The 18422-nt window shown below is 52.5% G+C and overlaps 5 protein-coding genes across 5 annotated transcripts; 1 reads left to right on the top strand and 4 right to left on the bottom strand.

Annotated features, from left to right (window-relative positions):
- Positions 1–2776: 2776 nt before the first annotated feature.
- Positions 2777–3502, bottom strand: KRP23_10547 (uncharacterized protein; the record flags this gene model as incomplete). Its single annotated transcript, XM_067881012.1, has 1 exon — positions 2777–3502. One exon carries the CDS (start codon positions 3500–3502, stop codon positions 2777–2779), a length of 726 nt encoding a protein of 241 aa, XP_067741296.1.
- Positions 3503–3920: 418 nt separating this feature from the next.
- KRP23_10546 (Pentatricopeptide repeat-containing protein) lies at positions 3921–5723 on the bottom strand (the record flags this gene model as incomplete). The annotated part of the gene is made up of 1 exon (XM_067881010.1): positions 3921–5723. One exon carries the CDS (start codon positions 5721–5723, stop codon positions 3921–3923), a length of 1803 nt encoding a protein of 600 aa, XP_067741295.1.
- A 208-nt stretch (positions 5724–5931) lies between these two features.
- On the top strand, positions 5932–11287 carry KRP23_10545 (Ubiquitin carboxyl-terminal hydrolase 5; the record flags this gene model as incomplete). Its single annotated transcript, XM_067881009.1, has 5 exons — positions 5932–7095; positions 7174–7383; positions 7473–7766; positions 7828–8434; positions 8514–11287. The coding sequence occupies 5 exons, from the start codon at positions 5932–5934 to the stop codon at positions 11285–11287; spliced, it is 5049 nt and encodes a 1682-aa protein (XP_067741294.1).
- Positions 11288–11404: 117 nt separating this feature from the next.
- Positions 11405–12670, bottom strand: KRP23_10544 (uncharacterized protein; the record flags this gene model as incomplete). The annotated part of the gene is made up of 1 exon (XM_067881008.1): positions 11405–12670. The coding sequence occupies one exon, from the start codon at positions 12668–12670 to the stop codon at positions 11405–11407; it is 1266 nt and encodes a 421-aa protein (XP_067741293.1).
- Positions 12671–12904: 234 nt separating this feature from the next.
- Positions 12905–18217, bottom strand: KRP23_10543 (uncharacterized protein; the record flags this gene model as incomplete). The annotated part of the gene is made up of 13 exons (XM_067881007.1): positions 12905–13192; positions 13260–13874; positions 13940–14217; positions 14295–14427; positions 14488–14563; positions 14634–14878; positions 14941–15033; positions 15097–15414; positions 15496–16506; positions 16576–16674; positions 16743–16884; positions 16952–17181; positions 17255–18217. 13 exons carry the CDS (start codon positions 18215–18217, stop codon positions 12905–12907), a joined length of 4491 nt encoding a protein of 1496 aa, XP_067741292.1.
- Between the last annotated feature and the right edge of the window lie 205 nt (positions 18218–18422).

The following is an 18422-nucleotide window of genomic DNA, read 5'->3' as shown; positions in this document are numbered from 1 at the left end:
CCATCTTTGAATTCAAAAGCTGATTGCATTGTCACGTTTCCAGATTTGTATTTGTCTGGATTCATCCGAATAAATACGATGGGCCGGTCGTTCATGTCTTCGTAAAGCTCCATCATTCGCCGATTGTCATCCAGCTGATCATACGAAGCGTGCTGTTCTTCGTCAATCTCGACGACGATCCCGTAGGTGCTACAGTCAATAAATCCATCTGGTCGGCGCTTAGAATTCCCACCCCGTATTCGCTTATCCAAAACCATGTCGGTGTGTAATTTAGCCAATGGAATCATAAATGCTCTCTCTCGGATTTTGTGTTGTTTCGATTCCGCCAGATCAGGGTTTAAATAGCAGAAACACTGTGCACAGTACGGTTTGTACTTCTTGTTCATGCAAGTGTAATCGCAGTATTGACATAATGGGGTGTTCACATTAATCATGTCTTTTAGACAGTGAGCCTTGCAAAATTGTGAACGAGAGTTTTTGTATCCATACACTGGGTAGGCGGTACATCCCCCAAACGCACAAAGTCTCAGCACAACATTAACCATGTCTTCATCTTTGCACGAACCACACAAAATTGCTCTGTCACCTTTCCATGCGAATAAAGGTGTTTTGTCTCCACAGCGTAGGCACATTCTTCTTTTTTGTCCGACAAATTTGAAATTTTTATCTGCTTTCAGTCGTAATTCAACACAGTACCGACATCTTCGGCCATCGGTACACCAATATCCAGATGATACGACTTTGCAATCTATACAATATCTGTATGTCTTGATTCCGTTTGCATTTGCGTGTTTGTAGCAGAATCCCGGTTCACGGTGTTTCGCGGGTGCTAATTTGAGAGAAGAACATCCTTCCTCCATGCAAAAATCCTCTCGAAATCTTTCAACAGATTCACTAGATCCATGTTTGCCACAGCATTTAACTCCATTTATCTTTCCGATAGCATCACCATTGCACAATTGGCCTGCAAATTGTGCGGAAGTCGATGTGAACTCACAAGGTCCATGTACAGTGTAGAACTGTACCAAATTTTCATTTTGGGCGCAACTATAACAGTGTGTAGGTGTGGCATCGCGAACTCCGTACTTGACTGCATAATTCTGGGTTCCCCACCCGCAGCGAATGCACTTAAACCTGTTGTTTTTGTGTGTCGCGTTGAGATGTAGTTCGGTAGCACAAGCGCGGCAATACAGTCTTTGATTTTTGGGCCCACTAGTTGCCAAAGCTGTGCATTTGATTCGTGGGCAGCTCTCATGTGACCTTCTGCACTCAGTCTTCCTTTTTTTCCCGGTGGGTGTCTGCGGTCGAATGACCGTACTAAGTCTTACACATTTCATGTTTAAACATGTGTGGGCACACGGTCCGCTGGATGTTTGCTCTAATCGGTCGACGAGCACGACCATAGCGGAAACGGCACACGAATAACACAACGAATTTGCTTCCCCGTAAAAGAATTCCGACTTCTTTTTGTTATATCCACATTTCAAACAAACATCCGTATTGTTGTTGTGTTTATTGCTCTGACGATTGTTGCAATGTCTGCACAGTTTCCTTGAGAATCCAGGGCCGTGAGTAGCAGTCGCAGTGCAGCGCTCGCGAACGCAGTTGTGGTGAGTTTTTTTGTAACAGTACTCGTATTGCTTAGGTCTAACGCATCGAATTCCCTGGCAAACCAGCTCTCTAGTTATGTAAACGACTTGCGTGTTGACTTTGCCACTCTGGTTAAAAGGATCACGAACCGCACCCACACTCACACCCTCACTCGCCTCGACACGAGAGCTCTCGATAGAGTCACCAGACAGCACATCACGAGGAGCACCATCTTCAATTCCACCACGAGAGAAACCAGCACGAACCGCACCCACACTCACACCCTCACTCGCCTCGACACGAGAACTCTCGATAGAGTCACCAGACAGCACATCACGAGGAGCACCATCTTCAATTCCACCACGAGAGAAACCAGCACGAACCGCACCCACACTCACACCCTCACTCGCCTCGACACGAGAACTCTCGATAGAGTCACCAGACAGCACATCACGAGGAGCACCATCTTCAATTCCACCACGAGAGAAACCAGCACGAACCGCACCCACACTCACACCCTCACTCGCCTCGACACGAGAACTCTCGATAGAGTCACCAGACAGCACATCACGAGGAGCACCATCTTCAATTCCACCACGAGAGAAACCAGCACGAACCGCACCCACACTCACACCCTCACTCGCCTCGACACGAGAGCTCTCGACAGAGTCACCAGACAGCACATCACGAGGAGCACCATCTTCAATTCCACCACGAGTCGATTCACAATCTTCTAATGCACCTGGAGAGATTTCTTGCCCATGCGCTGAGCGAGGAGCATGCAGCTCCGATCGTGCTAACCACTTTTCAAGAGCAGTGGTCATTGATAGGCCCCAAACGATGAATGGCGTCGTCACTTCAGGGCAAGCGGTCGTAAAATGTTGCAGTTGAGGCTGTTTGTTGGGAGCGGAGAAGATTTGACATGCGCCATTTTTCGTGGTGCAGCCATCATTTGCACGTGCGCTGCTACTATTGCGCTGCGCAAGGCACACTCTAGCTAGCGGAATAGTTTAGTTTTTACTGGCGAGATATAGATTGGTATTGCTTATCTCAAAGGACAGCTAATGCAAGAGCAACAAGAAGGTTTCACCTTCTTGTTGTTTTCTGAATCTAGACGACTGATTGTCTCGTCAGCGTTGTCTGCAAGGCTACGATTTTTGCTCCTTGCGGTCTGTTTTCAAAGGGACTAGGCAGTAACTTCCACTTGGAAGCAACTCGTGTACGCCGCGCCGCCGTAGGTTCCACTGCTCGTGGGGATCGAAGTGTTGGTGTCGGCGTCGTAGAACTTCCAGAACCAGACGAGGTTGTAGACGCCCGCAGCCGTGCCAGCAGGCATAGTGAACGTGCCAACACAGGGGTATCCGTCTCCAGCGCGCCCCGACGGAATCGTCTGGGCTTCGTCCGTAAACGCCTCGCCGCAGTTTCCGTCGTCAAAGTTGTGGAGTTGGCCGTCCATGAGCTTGTCCGAAGTCAAGTCCGAGGTCGTCGGCAGACTCGTGCCTGGCACACCAGTCCAGTAAACGCCGTAGAAAGTCTTACCAGCCGCTTGTTCCTTGACGATATGGCCGTTTGAGGTGTAGCCGAAGTAGAAGGTAGAGCCAGCGGTCAAACTGAGGCGGGTGCGCCAGCCCGAGTAGTCCCAGGCGTCGGCAGTGCACACTGCTGCGCTTTTGGTCACGTCGGCGATCAGGATCTTGAATGTCATTTTGTTGTTGATGTCGGCGTCGCCACGACCAACGTAGTCCTTCATGTAGCCTGCGCACATTCCGTTGGCGCTGGTTCCGCCGTAGATGTACTCGGGCCCGCGATTGTAGACGACTGTGCGATCGGTGTCGAGGCAGTCGATCCAGCTGTGACCGTGCACCGCTGCGATGAAAAACAACAACACTAAAGCCACCGCATTCGACTGCATTGCTGGCAAGATGTCGTGCGCGAGTAAAGTCCGGAAGTTGCGGATTCCGTCGCGAATAAGGAAATGACGAGAGAATCGGGTGGTGTTCGAAGTCGGCTCACACACAAGTCCTGGGTGGCATCATGCACAGCCAGCGAGAAAGGCTGGCGTAAGAGAGGCGGCCACGCTTCCACATGCTTGCATAGATGGCGGGCCAGTCCACAGAATGCGCGTTCGGGTGACCAACTCTGACCATATCTCCGAAAGCCTTGACGGCGGATGTCAAGAATTGATCCAGATGGACCACTTCAACATGACTTCGGATACCGTACCGGTTACGGTTTGCAATGCAAACTGGTTTGGCGGTTCATGCGATGCAAGAGGATGAAGGCACAAGGAGACAAGACTGGTTACAGAACATAGCAAAGTGTCTAACGTTTTACAGGAACTTTTCTTCGTCGAACTCGCTTTTCCTGCGGTTCAGCTGGCGCTTGCGCGAATGGTAGTTGTCCTGGTAGTGCTTCTTCTCAGGCTGCTCATCGCTTGGCGTGTCTCCTTGCAAGAGCATGCGTTGGTCCGCGTGTGTGGGCAGCATAAGATGCGGGGGCACGTCCTGAACGATGCCCTTGGCGCGGATGCCCATCCACTTGCGGAAATTCCAGTACGGCGCACGCTCGGGCAGCTGCAGCGCGATTCGCAGCGCGTTATGCCAGTCGAGGCGGCTCAGACGCTTGTTCACCTGCATCATCTGCATCGTAAGTCGGACAGCCTCGCGCGGGTTCTTGCGCTTCTCCTCGTAGAACTGGATGGCCTCACGATAGCACATGGTGGTCTTGCCCATGCGCTTGGCGTTCTTCTGCAGCATTTGCACCCCTGTCTCCACGGCGCCGCCGCGAATGTAAGACAGAATGAGGCACTGATACGTCACTGTGTCCCACTTCATCCCCTGCTTCTTGATGTCGTTGGCAAGAGGGTGCATCTCCTCCAACTGGTTGGTCTCCAACAGAGCAATGAGAGCGGCGTTATAGGCGAAGAAATTGGGCTGCTCCTCCTTCGACCGTGATTTGTACTTGTGGAAGATTTCCAAGCCGCGCAGCTTCACCTTATCATCTTCCGCCTTGGCGTGGCCCATAATGACGGCTCCAAGATACACACCACGAAGGCTCTCGCGGAGGTCTTCCGGCATGGCTTCGTACACTTCAACTACCGTATCCCACTGTTTGCCCTTCGCGCACGCCGAGAAGACCGAGTTGTAAATGGTGGACGTGGGCTCGAAGCCCTCCTCCTTCATCGTGGCCATAGCATCCAGCGCCAGCTCCCACTGGCCCGTCTTACCGGCGCAGATTGCAAGCGAATGGTATGTGGCCTGTGTCATCTCCAGTCGCCGCTGACGGATCGCGCGCAGCACGCCAAACGCTGACTGCACGTCCGCCGCGCGCGCGCAGCTGTTGAGGATATTGTTGTAGATGATAATGTTCAGGTCCAGTCGGTTCTTGATCATATCGTCGAAAATCTCCAGCACGAGCTCATGCTGTCCAGACTTGAGCGCCGCCGACAGCCCGTGCGAGTACGTGACCAACTGAGGGACGTATCCGTCATTCCTCATGACCTCAAACACCCGCAGAGCGTGGGCGTACTGCTCCTCCTTGTAACAGCATCCAATGGCACAGGAGTATGACTGGATGCGGGGACGAATGCCCTGCTCGCGAGCAAAGGCCAGCACGCGCATGCAGTCCTGCACGCGTCTTCTCGAGCCCAGCACCTCCACCAAGAAGGACGCCACACCCAACGCCAGGCCACGGCCGTTCGCGTGCTGGATCTCATCGAAAATATCGAGCGCCGTGCGCCAGGCTGCAGACCCGTCGGAGGTCTCCATTGCCTCCGTGAGGCGCGTCAAGTACTCGTCTTCCAGGCGCTCGAGCGTGATCAGGCGGGTGTCTCGCGGCAGCTTTAGCTCTTGCGGCACCTTCATGTTGTCCGTGTCGTGGTTCTCTTCCTCCTCGTCATAATGCGGGCTGATGAGGTTCTGGGACAGGGAACGGGCGCCGAACGGCGTCTGGAACGGCAGCGGAGACGTCGACAGCGTCGAGAAAGAGCACGGAGCGAGTCGCAGACTCGTGAAATGTGACGCCTTGAGCGTGTGGAACGTGGCGTTGCGAGAAGCCGACACATGCAGCAGCTCGGTGGCTGCCCGCCATAAGCAGCTGCGGCGTCCGCAGACACGTCCTCGACGAGCCAGCATGGATCCCAAGCGAGGTCGAACGAAGGAATGGGAGGCAGGGAGCTGTTTAACTTTCACACACACCATACCCCACTCTAGGCGTTTGCCTATTTTATTCGTTTCCTACTATAGTCACTTTACGTACACCACACTATAGAGACCATTCCGCATTGAAGACCCCTCCTTTCTCATACTAAAGATCAGTTCTCCAAGAAGTGAAGAACTTCCCATGGGGAACATGATGAGTATGGGCGGCGCGTCGGCCGCCGCGGGTGACCTCGGGCCCGCCGACGCGTACGTGTCGCGCCTGTCGGACGCCGAGCTCAAGCGCTTCACGGACGGCTACCGCCGCATCTGCCGCGTGGAGGGCGCGTCCTCCAGTTCTCCGCCGTACCGCAGCAGCTCCTCGGCCTCCAACGGCAGCTCCAGCAACTTGACGGGATCGGCAGCGATAACTGTAGCATCGGAAGCGGGCAACGTGCCGTTATTGGGCAAAAAAACATTCCGCAACAAGGTACTGGGCGCCTTCACCGTGATCCCGCACTCGCTGTCCGACCGCCTGTTCGAAGTGCTGGACACGGACCACTCGGGCGAGCTGAGTTTACTGAACGTGCTCAGTGGTCTGGCTTGGCTCAAGCACGGCACGTTCCAGGAGCAGGTGCAGCTACTCTTCATCGTGTACGACCTGGATGGGGCCGGGGAGGTCTCGAGGGAGGTGCTGGACAGGTTCATGGACGTCATCTACGGCCGCAAGCGCGCCCGGAGCTTCGCTACCGTCTCGTTCTTGGACAGGGTTTTTGACGGCAGATCTGCTCTGGATCTGCACGAGTTCCAGCAGATTGTCCAGGAGAAAGATGCGCGAGGAGACGCGCTGCTGGTCAAGTGGCTGGCTGTGCTCGCGGCCAAGATCGGCATGGAGGACGACCCGCAGATATTGGCTCTGGAGAAGACGTACAACCCCGTTGCGATCAGACGGCGCATTGCGCAGGCCACACTCTTCTCATTGACGGAGGTCACAGCGCTGGAAAGGCAATTCCAGAAGATATTCGACCCGAAAGGAGGAGCGAGCACCAGGATTCCGAGCAGCCAGTTTATTGACGTGCTGAGTGAGAAGGGCCTGTTCCCGGCGGAGTTGCTGGAGAGGTTTTGTGCCTGCACGGCGATGCCCGAGCTCGTGCTGTTTGAAGAGTTCTGCCAGTTTTTGTCCGACTTTTGCCGGGGAGGCTCACGAGATGAGAAGATGCACCATCTCTTCCACATTTACAGCGATCGAAGTACGACCGTGAGGGTCGACTTTGCGGCGATGAAGGAGCTCATTCATGTGGGCGTCAACTGCGACACAAGCGACTCTAACATTGATGTCGAACAAGAAGAGGAGCGACAAGTTGAAGAGGTGATGCCGTTGTTCTGCTATGTCTGTGGTCTCGTTCGTATGGTATATTGACGTACAGGGTTGCTCTTCTGGATGTAGATTTCAGCTACACAGACTGCAGAAGCAGGTTGGGACGAAGAGGCCTTTACCAGATGGGCGACCAGAGCGGTCGCCGTGCGCCAGTTGCTCCACCAATTGGCCTTTGCAGCATGCATCCTATTTGGTCTCAAGCCGGAATCAGCCTACCTCGAAAAGCGGATAGTGGAGTGGCATTGGCGAGAAGCCACTCGTGTCTTTGGTATTGGCCAAGTACGTTCTTTCGGATCTTGAGCAAGGTGGTATTATTGCGAGTTGACCCACGCAGATGTGTGCTATGTGTTACTGTGTTGCATCGCCAGAGTTGGAACTTGGTCGGGGCAGAATGGTGGCGGAAATGGTGTGATTACGTTGGTATGGACCCTAAGAATGGAAGCCCCTACGGATCACTGCCTGTGCCGCAGATTCCTCCAAATACGGTTATGGAGGCAGCCCGAAACATTCGTGGTAATATTGCATCACGTGCCTCTAGTTTCGGCGGAGAATCTTCTGGCAGTCGTTCTACTCGGCCTGGGCTAATTGCTAACTGGAGCCTTCTCATGCAAAGTGGGTGCCGACGACTAAAGCAGAAACTGGTGTTGGCACGCGATTTTTATGTAAGTTATTTGAGGTGTGGTCTGTATCGTCTTGTTCTGAAGTTGCAACTCGTGTTTGTAGATGGTTCCATCATCAGTCTACACCGTTCTGTTTTCGTGGTACAATGGCGGGCCTGACTTAGTCCGGTCTATCATCGAGGTTCCCACAAAGGCAGAACCGGCGCTTCAAGTTGAGCTCTTTCCCCTAGTACTACGCGTTGCGCGTGTTGACCCTGCCAACGGCAGCGTGATTCGGTCGGGAGAAGAGATATTGCTGAGTGAATTGAGTACTTCAGCTAGCCTTCTTGAGGCTACTTGTCGTGCGCTGCTTTTGCTGAAACTGATCGATAAAGCACGATTGTGGTACTTCAACGATAAAATGCCAGATCACAAAATTCGCCTACGCGACGAGTACCCGCTTGAGCTAAAGAAGTTGACACAAGACAGCGTGTTCTTACTCGAAGTTCAAGACGATGACGGATCGTGGCCACTATCTCAGACGGATGATACAATCACCTCCTCTCCCTCGGAAAGCGGAGTCCGTCAACCGATACAGGGAAATGGTCGAGGGAGTCAAAGTAGCACGGCCGAAGGTGTATCGCGTAAACGACAGCGCGAACATCGCCCGTCGTTACGAACATCTGACATTTGTTCCCGAGGCAACCTGGGTGAAGCTTTGACCCAACGTGGTACGTGTGGTGGTGTCCATGCAGATTCCTTTCAAAAGTGGCGCGATACTGACTTGCAACGTGTTGCTGGGGCTTACAGGATCTGGGAGTGAGGCCGGTTCTCCGACAATAGAGGTGGATCCTGTGCTTGCATCTCCCATCGTGAAAAAACGTTTTTCAAAGGACGCATTTAAAGGACCGGGCTTGGTGGGATTGGATAATCTTGGCAATACGTGCTATATGAGCAGTGCGCTGCAGTGTTTAAGCCACACGCGTCTACTCGTTGAATACTTCAAAAACGAGGCATATCTGAAGGATATTAACCTACGCAATCGTGATGGCACGAACGGGAAACTGACGGCAGCATTTGGCGAATTACTTCGAGTTCTGTGGATTTCTGATCGCAAACGTTTTGCGCCAAATGAATTCAAAAAGGTGCTGGCGAAATGCAGTCCGCAGTTTGCTGGATCGGATCAGCATGACGCACAAGAGCTGCTATCGTGTTTGCTAAGTAGTCTAAGTGAAGATCTGAATCGCGTCGTAAAGAAACCGTATACTGAGCAGCCTGATAGTGATGGTCGACCCGACGCTCTGGTAGCAGAAGAGTGGTGGCAAAATCACCAGAAACGCGAGTATTCAGTGATTGTCGCGCTGTTTACCGGTCAGTACAAGAGCTTGCTGGAGTGTTCCGTGTGTCGATACGAGTCGGCGCGATTCGAGCCGTTTACCTTTTTGCAGCTGTCACTACCCGAAAGCAACTCGCGATCGATCGTGCTGACGATTATTTTTCGCACCGATCGAGTGCCATTGCGTTTTTCGGTGCGAGTACAGAATGGCGATACGATCCAGGAAATGAAAGAGCAAGTGGCAGCATTTTTGAAGAAGGCAGATAAGGAAAATGTGGATCCTGACGCACTCGAGGAAGTAGTCTACAGCACCAACGAGGCCACAAGCGAAGATGACTGGACGAAAGTGGTAATCGCTCGAATCTCCAGTTTGCACACTGTGGAACTGCTCCTGGATGACAAGCTACCTCTAAGCCAAATCCACGAAAAAGATCAACTGACCGCTTTTCAGCTCGATCACGAGGAGGACTTGTTGCCTCCTCGCATCGCATCTCCCCAGTCGGCCGAACCTACGAAACAAGCCTCAATCGAATCGGTAGCCGCAACCACCGAGCAGGCAGTGCGTGCTGTTGATACCCTAGGTGGAACTGAGCTAACGGTTCCGGCGGTGGATTCCCCACATAAGTCAAACGGCATCCCTGGTGGTGGAACAGCTTCCGTTTGCAAGGAAAATGGGAATGCTTTTAAGCAACAACAATCTATTAGTCCTTCTGAGGCGAGTAACAGCTGTGAAGAAGATGACGAAGACGAAATACTACCGCTGGGAACGTCTGTTTACGTTCGCATTGACAAAACCAAGGATATGGTGGCTGCGCGCGTTATTGGGAGCAGTGCCAACTCTGGTACAGTTAACGTGGCGTACCCGTCGGGCGTCCGGAGGTACCATATCCCGTTATCGAAAGTGATTGAGCGCCGTCAGAGCAATGCCTTCATATTCCTTGTTCACCGGCGAGTGGAGCGGTCGACAGACAGCTTTACGAACGCACATATCACGCGACTGTTTGGCGCGCCATTGGTCATTCGTGTATCGTTGCGCGTTACGACAGCCTATAATCTGTACATGCTCGTCTGGAACCGATTACGCCGCATTTTTAACTGGCAGGAGCCCCCGCCGCCGTCCGAGATGGATGCTAAGACCCAGAGCCGTAAACGAGTTCGGACCGATACATCGTCGCTGGCTCTCGGCGAGCACCTCCCTCTGACAAAGTTTGGATTTTGCTTAAGGCTTGTTACGTCACATGGCATTGGATGCTCTCGGTGTGAGTGGCTAGATGGATGTTTGGGCTGCATACTAATACCGTCTGCTCAGACAGCAATCTCGCTATCGGCGGAGGAAACGGTGGCGATTGACTGGGATATCCGTACACTCAAAGAGGAGTATGACCCAATTCAAGCAAGTAAAATGGACTTCGATGCTTCTGTGCAGCAACATCAACGACAGGACAATCAACCTCTTAACTTGGCACACTGCATGGAAATGTTCACGGCCAAGGAAACAATCCCAGAAGCTTTCTGCGGGCACTGCAAGACGTTACGCCCTGCTACAAAAAAGATGGACTTGTGGCGACTGCCCCCGCTGCTTGTGATTCACCTCAAACGTTTCTGTTTTACGCAAGTATCGCGACGTAAATTGCACCACCTTGTCGACTTTCCACTGAGAGGTCTACAGTTTGGCGACTTTGTAGCTCGGAAGCGTGAGCCCCGTGGTCGGTTGTCTGGGCTAGAGTACTGGTTGTTTTTGGGCGGTAAACTCAAGACGAAGGCGACGACTGACTCATCGCCAGTTAGTGGTAGTCCAAAGCAAGCAAGACCAGGAACCCCTCGACGAGAGTCATCATCGGTGCTAGATGCACCTGCTTCAGCCACGGCAGCCGTTCGCGGTGATGATGGCTTCCTGTACGACTTGTATGCTGTTGTCAACCATGTGGGTGCGCTTGGGGGAGGACACTACTTCGCGTACGTGCTGAGTGATCATGATGGCAAGTGGAAGTGCTTCAACGATCATCAATGCAAAGACATCGACGAGAAAGAGGTTGTATCCTCGATGGCGTACATACTATTTTATCGTCGACGAGATACCGCTCAATTGTCGATCGAACAACTCTTCCCTCCGTTACCATTGGATGCAAACTGTAGTGGAGCTACCACTGAGGAGGAGACTGCAAACGATAAGGCGCAGGTGGAAGAACTACTGCAACAATCCAAGCTTTCGGCTTCGGGTAGCGCAAGTAGCTGCAACATTAGCTGAGGTAGCAAAGAAGAAGGTTCTGAAGCCAGCCAGTGCTCTTAAGGTGGGGTTCTTGCTGGTTGGCAACCAGCAGTTGTACGAACAAGTAGTGGGAGAAAACGACCGTATATTCATCACTCACTCACAGTCTTGTTTGTCATTATTACCAAGTGGTGTAAGATGTAGGGCCTCATACACTGGCATGTGCGACACAAAATGGTTGAGCAAGTCGAACGCCGGGTCGCGATAACATGGAAGATCAAAGCGTGCGGAGCCGGCGATGAGGATGTCCACACCCTCGTTCGTCTTGGTCACCCGCGCTCCCATCACGAATTTGTTGTGCATGTTGAGTTTGCTCATTTGAAGTCCGAGATCAAGCTGGAGAGGCGGAGCAGTGTTTTGTATGGCCGAGTCGCCCGACGCGTCCGCAGCGAACGTGCACAGATAATAATCATGTACGACCTCCATGGAGATCTGCCACGAGTTTTCTTCTCCTTCGCCATCACGGCTCGAGTTAATCGACTCGACAGTTGCCACAGCCTGCTGACTCGCTTCCTGAGAAAGCTGCACTACCCGGCACGAAAGAGAGCACTTTGCTTCCTGGTGTATGATTATCGAGTCCTGTACAAGCGGCATGAATGTACGGAAAATTTCGTCGCTCTCGACAGAGTTCCATAACGTCATCGCGACTTCTCTCGTCTTGTTGCTCAATCCAGGGGGGAGAACTCGATGACAGCTGAACCCCACGTTATCGTTCATGACAAGTCCCGCTGCGATTTTCCACCCGCGCGACTCGAATTCCATCGACAAGTGGAAGGATGGATCACCTTGAGCTGCGTCATCCAAGAGCCTGGACGCATTTGCTTGGCAAGCAGCCACTGCTGCACGCATGCGCTCGTCCAATATCAGCCTAGGATGCGATCGAGCCTTCGCTTCCACTCGCCACTCATCCAAGCTTGGTTGTGAATCATAAACTCCATCAGCTTGTCCAGTCTTTTGTTCGTCACCCGATTGACCATCGTAGTCAAAAAGCGGTGCACTCTCCATCAAGCTGCTAACTCGCTGCAACCAGTGGGCATGCTCGGCCAGTTTGCGCCCCATGGTGGCTGCAATCTGCTTGGTATCGATGCAGTTTTTTCCGAGCTCCCACGCAGCACGCGGTAAATTATGGGGGGTATCCAATCTCTTCTTCGCTTCGGCAATTTCCTGTTGCAGCTTGTCGATATTGGCCTTGTAGTCGCCAGGCTCCATCTTTTGCTTCTTGCGCGAGCGCTGATCAATACTGCCGAAGTCACTGTCGTCCCTACTTTGAGATTCTGCTGGTGTCTGGAAACCATCCGCTTCGTAGGCGCTTTGAAGAGTTTCGGCCAGGTTATCTTGGTTGTTTCCATACTCCGAGTCCATGGTCAGACAAGTAGTGCATCGCAAAAGTGAAAGCCCCAAAGACACGCGGGACGAGCAAAAGACAACTTGGGACGAGTCCAAAAGCACGTTTCTACAACTTTTTACGAGAAAGGTTATGTTCGAAAGGATTTCATGCCCAAGGCAGAATCGCATCAACAGGTTGCCATGCAGGTAACACCCCTCTATTTGCTTTTCTTTAGTGTTCTTCCAACGCAACGGGATCTGCGCCGCCGTTTAATCCGTCTCCGCTCTCGATTTGCCAGACCGGTTCCTCAACTCGAAGGCCTCTTCTTCATCTTCCCAAAACACAGCGGGGGCACTGGGAGTAGTCGGAGAAAGGAGAGGAGCAATCATCGTCTTGGTCGACTCGGCCAACGTCTGCGACAGCCACGCCAACAGCACGTGCATGATGTCGTGGTGCAGTTCACTCAGGTCGATCAGCTCCTTGGTCGTGATCTCGAAAAGCGTGCACCGACCAACGGCTGACGCTACACCGTTAGCAGTTGCATTGGGAACAAACGACTACACGAAACACACCAAACAAGTTACCATGTGCGACCAGCCATGAAGCAGAACATGTAACGCATACCTCTTCTCCAAAGCAATCGCCATCGTGGAGCTTGATCGAGGAAGAAGGTGCAGAGTCTGCACCCGTATCACCTTCGCAGTTTGCGATTTCCATCGTGCCATCGATAATAACGTACACACACTCCACTTTGGTCCCGGTAGAGTAGAGCACATCTCCGTGGCTGAGCACGACAACCTGCGATAACTGAGCCACCAACGATACCTTGTCGTCGTCGAGGTTTCTCATTAGGTGAGATGCCTTCAGATGAATGCACTTCTCAAAAGTTGTGTAGTCAGCGGGGTCCGAGAGAGTGAGCAGCCCCTTCGATGCCAAGGTACCTGAGCTTAAGCTCCGCCCAATTGGTTGCGAGTTGCTGAGACTTCGATGCCTGCCTCTGGCCCCTGGTAACGATAATGGTACGGAGCGCGGAGCAGTCCGCGAGCGACCAACATTGTACAGAAATGACTTGGCCGCACGATCAACGGAGAGCGCTGCCTTGATGTTAGTCGTGAGAGACTCCGTCATCTTCAGCATTGGATGGATCGCTTTGTCATCGGAATGCGCTGTTTCTGCGGTCAAGGAAGCTCTCCGGTCGCGGCGAGGGAGACTACCCGATTGAGCGATGGCGCGAAGAGGCTGGGCAAAACAAGCGAAAGCGTTAATGTGACGTGTTGTTTTGCCTCTCCAGTGATAATACTCACCTCAAAGTACAACAGCTGAAGGGACGAGGCCACCGCATTCAGCACGCCTCTAGACACCTGCGGGGTTTCTTTGATCAACGCATCAAGCTCTTCACGCGTGATGCTGAGCAGAGTGCAATCCGTGAGCGCAGTGGCCGAGGATATGTGGGTTCCCGCATGGAGAGAGTGCTGCAGCAAAGCGGCTTGTCCTACACACGTTCCAAAGCCCAGCTCTGCTAGAATTCTGCGCTCTTTGTGAAGCTGGACGGTACCAGTAGCAACAACGAACATAGCTGAAGCTACACACCCGAGAAGGAAAAAAAAACAATCAGACCAAAGCAAAAGCAGCAAGACAAAACAGACACAAGCATTTTACCTATGTTGCCCTCAACTGCAAATGTTTCTCCACGTTTCGCAGTCATCGGGACGAAATGGTGCGATATTACTCGCAGAATACTAATCGCGCACACATTCTCGAACAATGATGACACCCGAAGGCAGTTCGCCACCTGCAACACGTTAGTGTTAGTTGTTTCTAGCCAACCCTCCTTGAGAATTATTACTCGTACTGCAATACGCGACAGAAGCGGGGGTTCGCAATCCTTAAGAATCGCGGCGGATTCGTACGGTAGGACCTCTTGGTGGCTGCAAGAGGGCAATCACACAGCAATCAGCTTCGAGTTACCGGTATGAAATAGATACTAGCAGGTCGTACCTGTGATATGTTTCAATCAGTAGCTCCTTCGTTAGCTCGTGCCTGAGCAGGCTTGGGATGATTTCATCCTGAAACGTCAGCTTCGCTTCATCATTGAGATGTTCGGCATGATCACCAGCAATATGCAGGAAATACTGAAGAGCGAGAGCTGACAACTCCAGTTCAGTTTCCTGGTGTTTCATGACGTCCAGGAGGATGTCGACGCCATCTTTTCCGCCGAATAATTCTACAATGTTGTTAGCCATCTATACACAACGAAATATGAGTCCATGAATCCAACTGTGAGACCATAAATATAATCGCAAACCTTCGTAGCAGCTTTCGTTGCCGATAATTTCGGGAAAAGCAGCGGCAATACCAAACCTTTGTAGGCTGAAGGAAGCAGATTCTCCAGCACCTCCTACGAACGAAAAGAACGTTAGCTTCAACCGGGTAAACAAATGTCGGGAAAGCGTAACAGTACCTGGATTGCGGAGTGCACTTGTCCCAAGTCAGACTGCAAACCCTCCAGAATAACAGCGACGTCAAACTCTTTCGGGAATCCCGTAGAAAGAAGCTTAAGCAGAAGTCGGAGAGTATCTTTCAAGCTGTGCTCGACATGCTGTAGCAACAACGGGGATGTTTCCTCAATGTTTGTTGCCGTTCGTGGGCAAATGCGGAAGAAGAGGTCCAGAACATGACGCATCTCATGGGCTTCGCGAATCTTGGTGCTTAGAGCATGGTGAATGGGGTCCATCAGCTGCGAAAAAGAGTTCATCGTCTTTTCGTCCGTCGATGCAATCTACGTACACAGGTTACATGAGGATTCATGGGTAGGTGTTATGTGCGAATCAACCGTTATATGCAAGCGAAAGTTACTTACCAGTGAGAGCAAGGCGTCGACAACCAGTTCTTCCATAACATCATCTTTTCCGAAGAGATGGTGCAGTACATCAGCATTACTTGGGGTCTTCTCGCTGGGCGAATCATCACCGTCCAAGTCTTTTGATGCCACTAGCAGCGTCTCAATCAAATGTAGAAGGAAATTCAACTTGTCTTCAAACGGGAAGTCGCCGTGATCAAGTACTTTGAGCGCGCCTGCCAGCCCCTCTCTCTTGTTATGAATCCGATCGGAAGCCAAGGCATAATTGATCATTCCTTGCATTCGCACCTGTAGCATTTCTTCCGTGTACTGGCAAAGTGGCCCCCACAACGCAGCTGGCTCAAACCCCTTCAGTGCCGCCACTATTTGAGAGCGCAGAACCGAATTCGAAAGGTGCTTCATCAGGGCCGGGATAAGCATTCGAGAGTTACGAGAGCTGTTTGAGCAGCACTCAACCGCTGCTTGGACGATTTGAGTCGACGAGTGATGAAGTAAGTACACCAGAAAGCCATCACCCAGCAGCTCCGGTAACTCTTTGCCGACAATCTTCAAGCCCACTACACGCGCCTCGAGAACCTTCTCCTCGTGAAGTAATCTTTGAAGGATAACATTTGCCTCCTCGTCCATCCAGTCGGACAGCCGCAATAACGCCACCGCAGCACACACCACGACGGATTTATCTTCTTCCCCATTATGAAGCAAATTGTGAAGCACTTCAGAGCACTGGTCCGCATTCATGTTGAATTTCTCGTAGCCACACGCCAAAATTGCGGCAACACGTAGTTGGCGAGGCACTGCAACAGACTTGTCCTTCATGAGCATCATAAGGTCCATTGTGTTGAAAATCCCAGTGGGGAACGTGCTCGCATCCGGAAGTAAGTACGATTCCTGTGCGTGAAGCACGAACTCTCGCTTTGCTGCCGTGTGGAGATTCAGCAGGCGCAGCTTAGTGTGCATTGGTGTGAGAGGTATACCATCTCGATTTTCCTTGTAGAATAGTGCCCGCAATTCCTACCGTAGTAAAGAAAACGACTGGTTGGTACGATAAAAGAAGAAGGTCTCATCGAAAGCATCACTCACCTGAGAAAAGAGACCAATATGCTCGTGGGACAGCGAGCTCAGCACGAAATTGGCTTGATTCTGCTCTCCATTCACCAGCGTCTCCTTCACCAGCAGAATCTGGACGAATCCAAGCACAAGGAATCAGCTTCCAATTCGAAGACGCACACTCAGCTTGCGAAATGTACCTGATCGGGTGTGAAGTCAACTAAGGACGAGGTCAAGTCCAGATAGCCCTGCCGTAATGAGGCGTAGAACTCTGATGCGTATGACTTCCTGGCTGCCAGCGCGTCGACAAACCACGCCGCTGACGTTGCGATCATCAGCACACTGAGCACATCCAGCAGTCAGTTCACTGAAGCAGACACAACGACCAACGCAGTTCGCAATACTCCACCTCGACGAAGAAGTTCCGATAAACTGAACGACGATGCTAGCTGTCAGAAACATGGATAGAACCGCGCCAAAAATCCGTGACAGCGAGCGGAAAGGGCCACAAACGAAGTTCTGGAATCGACCTCGCTCACTCTCGTTGAAAGGCAGCCACAGCAACTGCCTTGCTGGATTGAAAATCGCCTGCGAAACAGCGTTGTAGAGCGCTCGCGTGAAAATCAGCGAGTAAGCAGACTGTTCACAAGCAACTTTATGTTAGAAAATCACCATAGTCGAGAATTATTTTGCCAAAAGCACAGTCTCTCACGTTCGAAACGTAGGTCGAAGCTCCGAACAAGAAAATGGTCACGGGGAGCGTCGCGATGCCGTACATGACTCCGAAGTGGGTGAAGAACGGCCCAGAGAGTAGCTGCATGGGGATCATGAGGAAGCTCTGGAGCCCATTGATCATAGACAGGGAGGCCTTGACTTTTTCCTCCGGCTGCATCGACACCACCGTCAGCGTCGTATTGTCCACCAGCACCCGCATGACCGTGGCCAGCATATCAAAGAAGCAAATGTGTTTCAGGTACGTCCTGGCCTGAATGTCACTGATAATGGCCGCGGAGGACGACGTGTCAGCGGTCTTGTGCTTCTCCTGAGTCCTCTTCTTCCCGGCCACAGCACTTTGTGTCGGATTTCCGGCTGTAAAGTGCTCGGCCGAGAGCAGCAGCACCCCGGCGATGAAGAAGAGCATGGCGGCCGAGACCAGCAAGTTGAACTCCGTCGGCAGTTCACGACTCTGGACGGCCGGTAGCACCACCAAGCTGGCCAGCAGGCTGCCGACCGTGGAGCCCAAGGTGATGGCTCCGAAGACCTTTTTGGACTGGGCCACGTCGAAGGCCTTGGCGCACAGGTCCCAGAACTGCTGCGTGAGCCACTGGGTCGACACCTCCAGCCACAGATAGAGCAGCACGGACGTGACCCGGGCCAGAGACGGCGCGGCCAGCGACAGCAGCGTCAGGCCCAGCAGTCCGGCGCCTAATACCAGCGGTCCGGACGCGTACAGCACGCCCGGACGCGCCGCCAGGCCGTCCACGAGCTGCGTGGCCACCGTCAGCGCGTAGGCTGTGCTGAGCGCCAGCGCCAGCGTGAGCGCGGCCACGCTGGAGGCCGCGTACGAGCGCAGGAAGATGGCGTCTCTGGAGATGGCCCCCAGCACCGACGCGCAGCATTGCAGCGACCAGAGCGCGCAGAAGAAGCCCACGCGCCGCAGCAACTTCGAGTCCATCGCCGATTGCCGGATAAAGTGCCGGATATTGCCGGCATTTCAATACGTACTTATTATAGTAGTGTCTTTTTGTACAGTACTTGCAGATGCAATATCGGTCTGTTGTTGAAGTGATGCTGCCAGCATTCGAGGCGATCTTGGATTCGATTAGAAAGCGGCAACCTCGGAATTGACCGGCTTTCAACGACGACGGAGGAGAAACCTC

This window comes from Phytophthora ramorum, assembly GCF_020800215.1.
Source record: "Phytophthora ramorum isolate Pr-102 chromosome Unknown Phyram_PR-102_s0010, whole genome shotgun sequence".
Lineage (NCBI taxonomy): Eukaryota > Oomycota > Peronosporomycetes > Peronosporales > Peronosporaceae > Phytophthora > Phytophthora ramorum.
The sequence above is the reverse complement of the archived record's forward strand: the minus strand, read 5'-3'. Positions and strand labels throughout refer to the sequence as shown.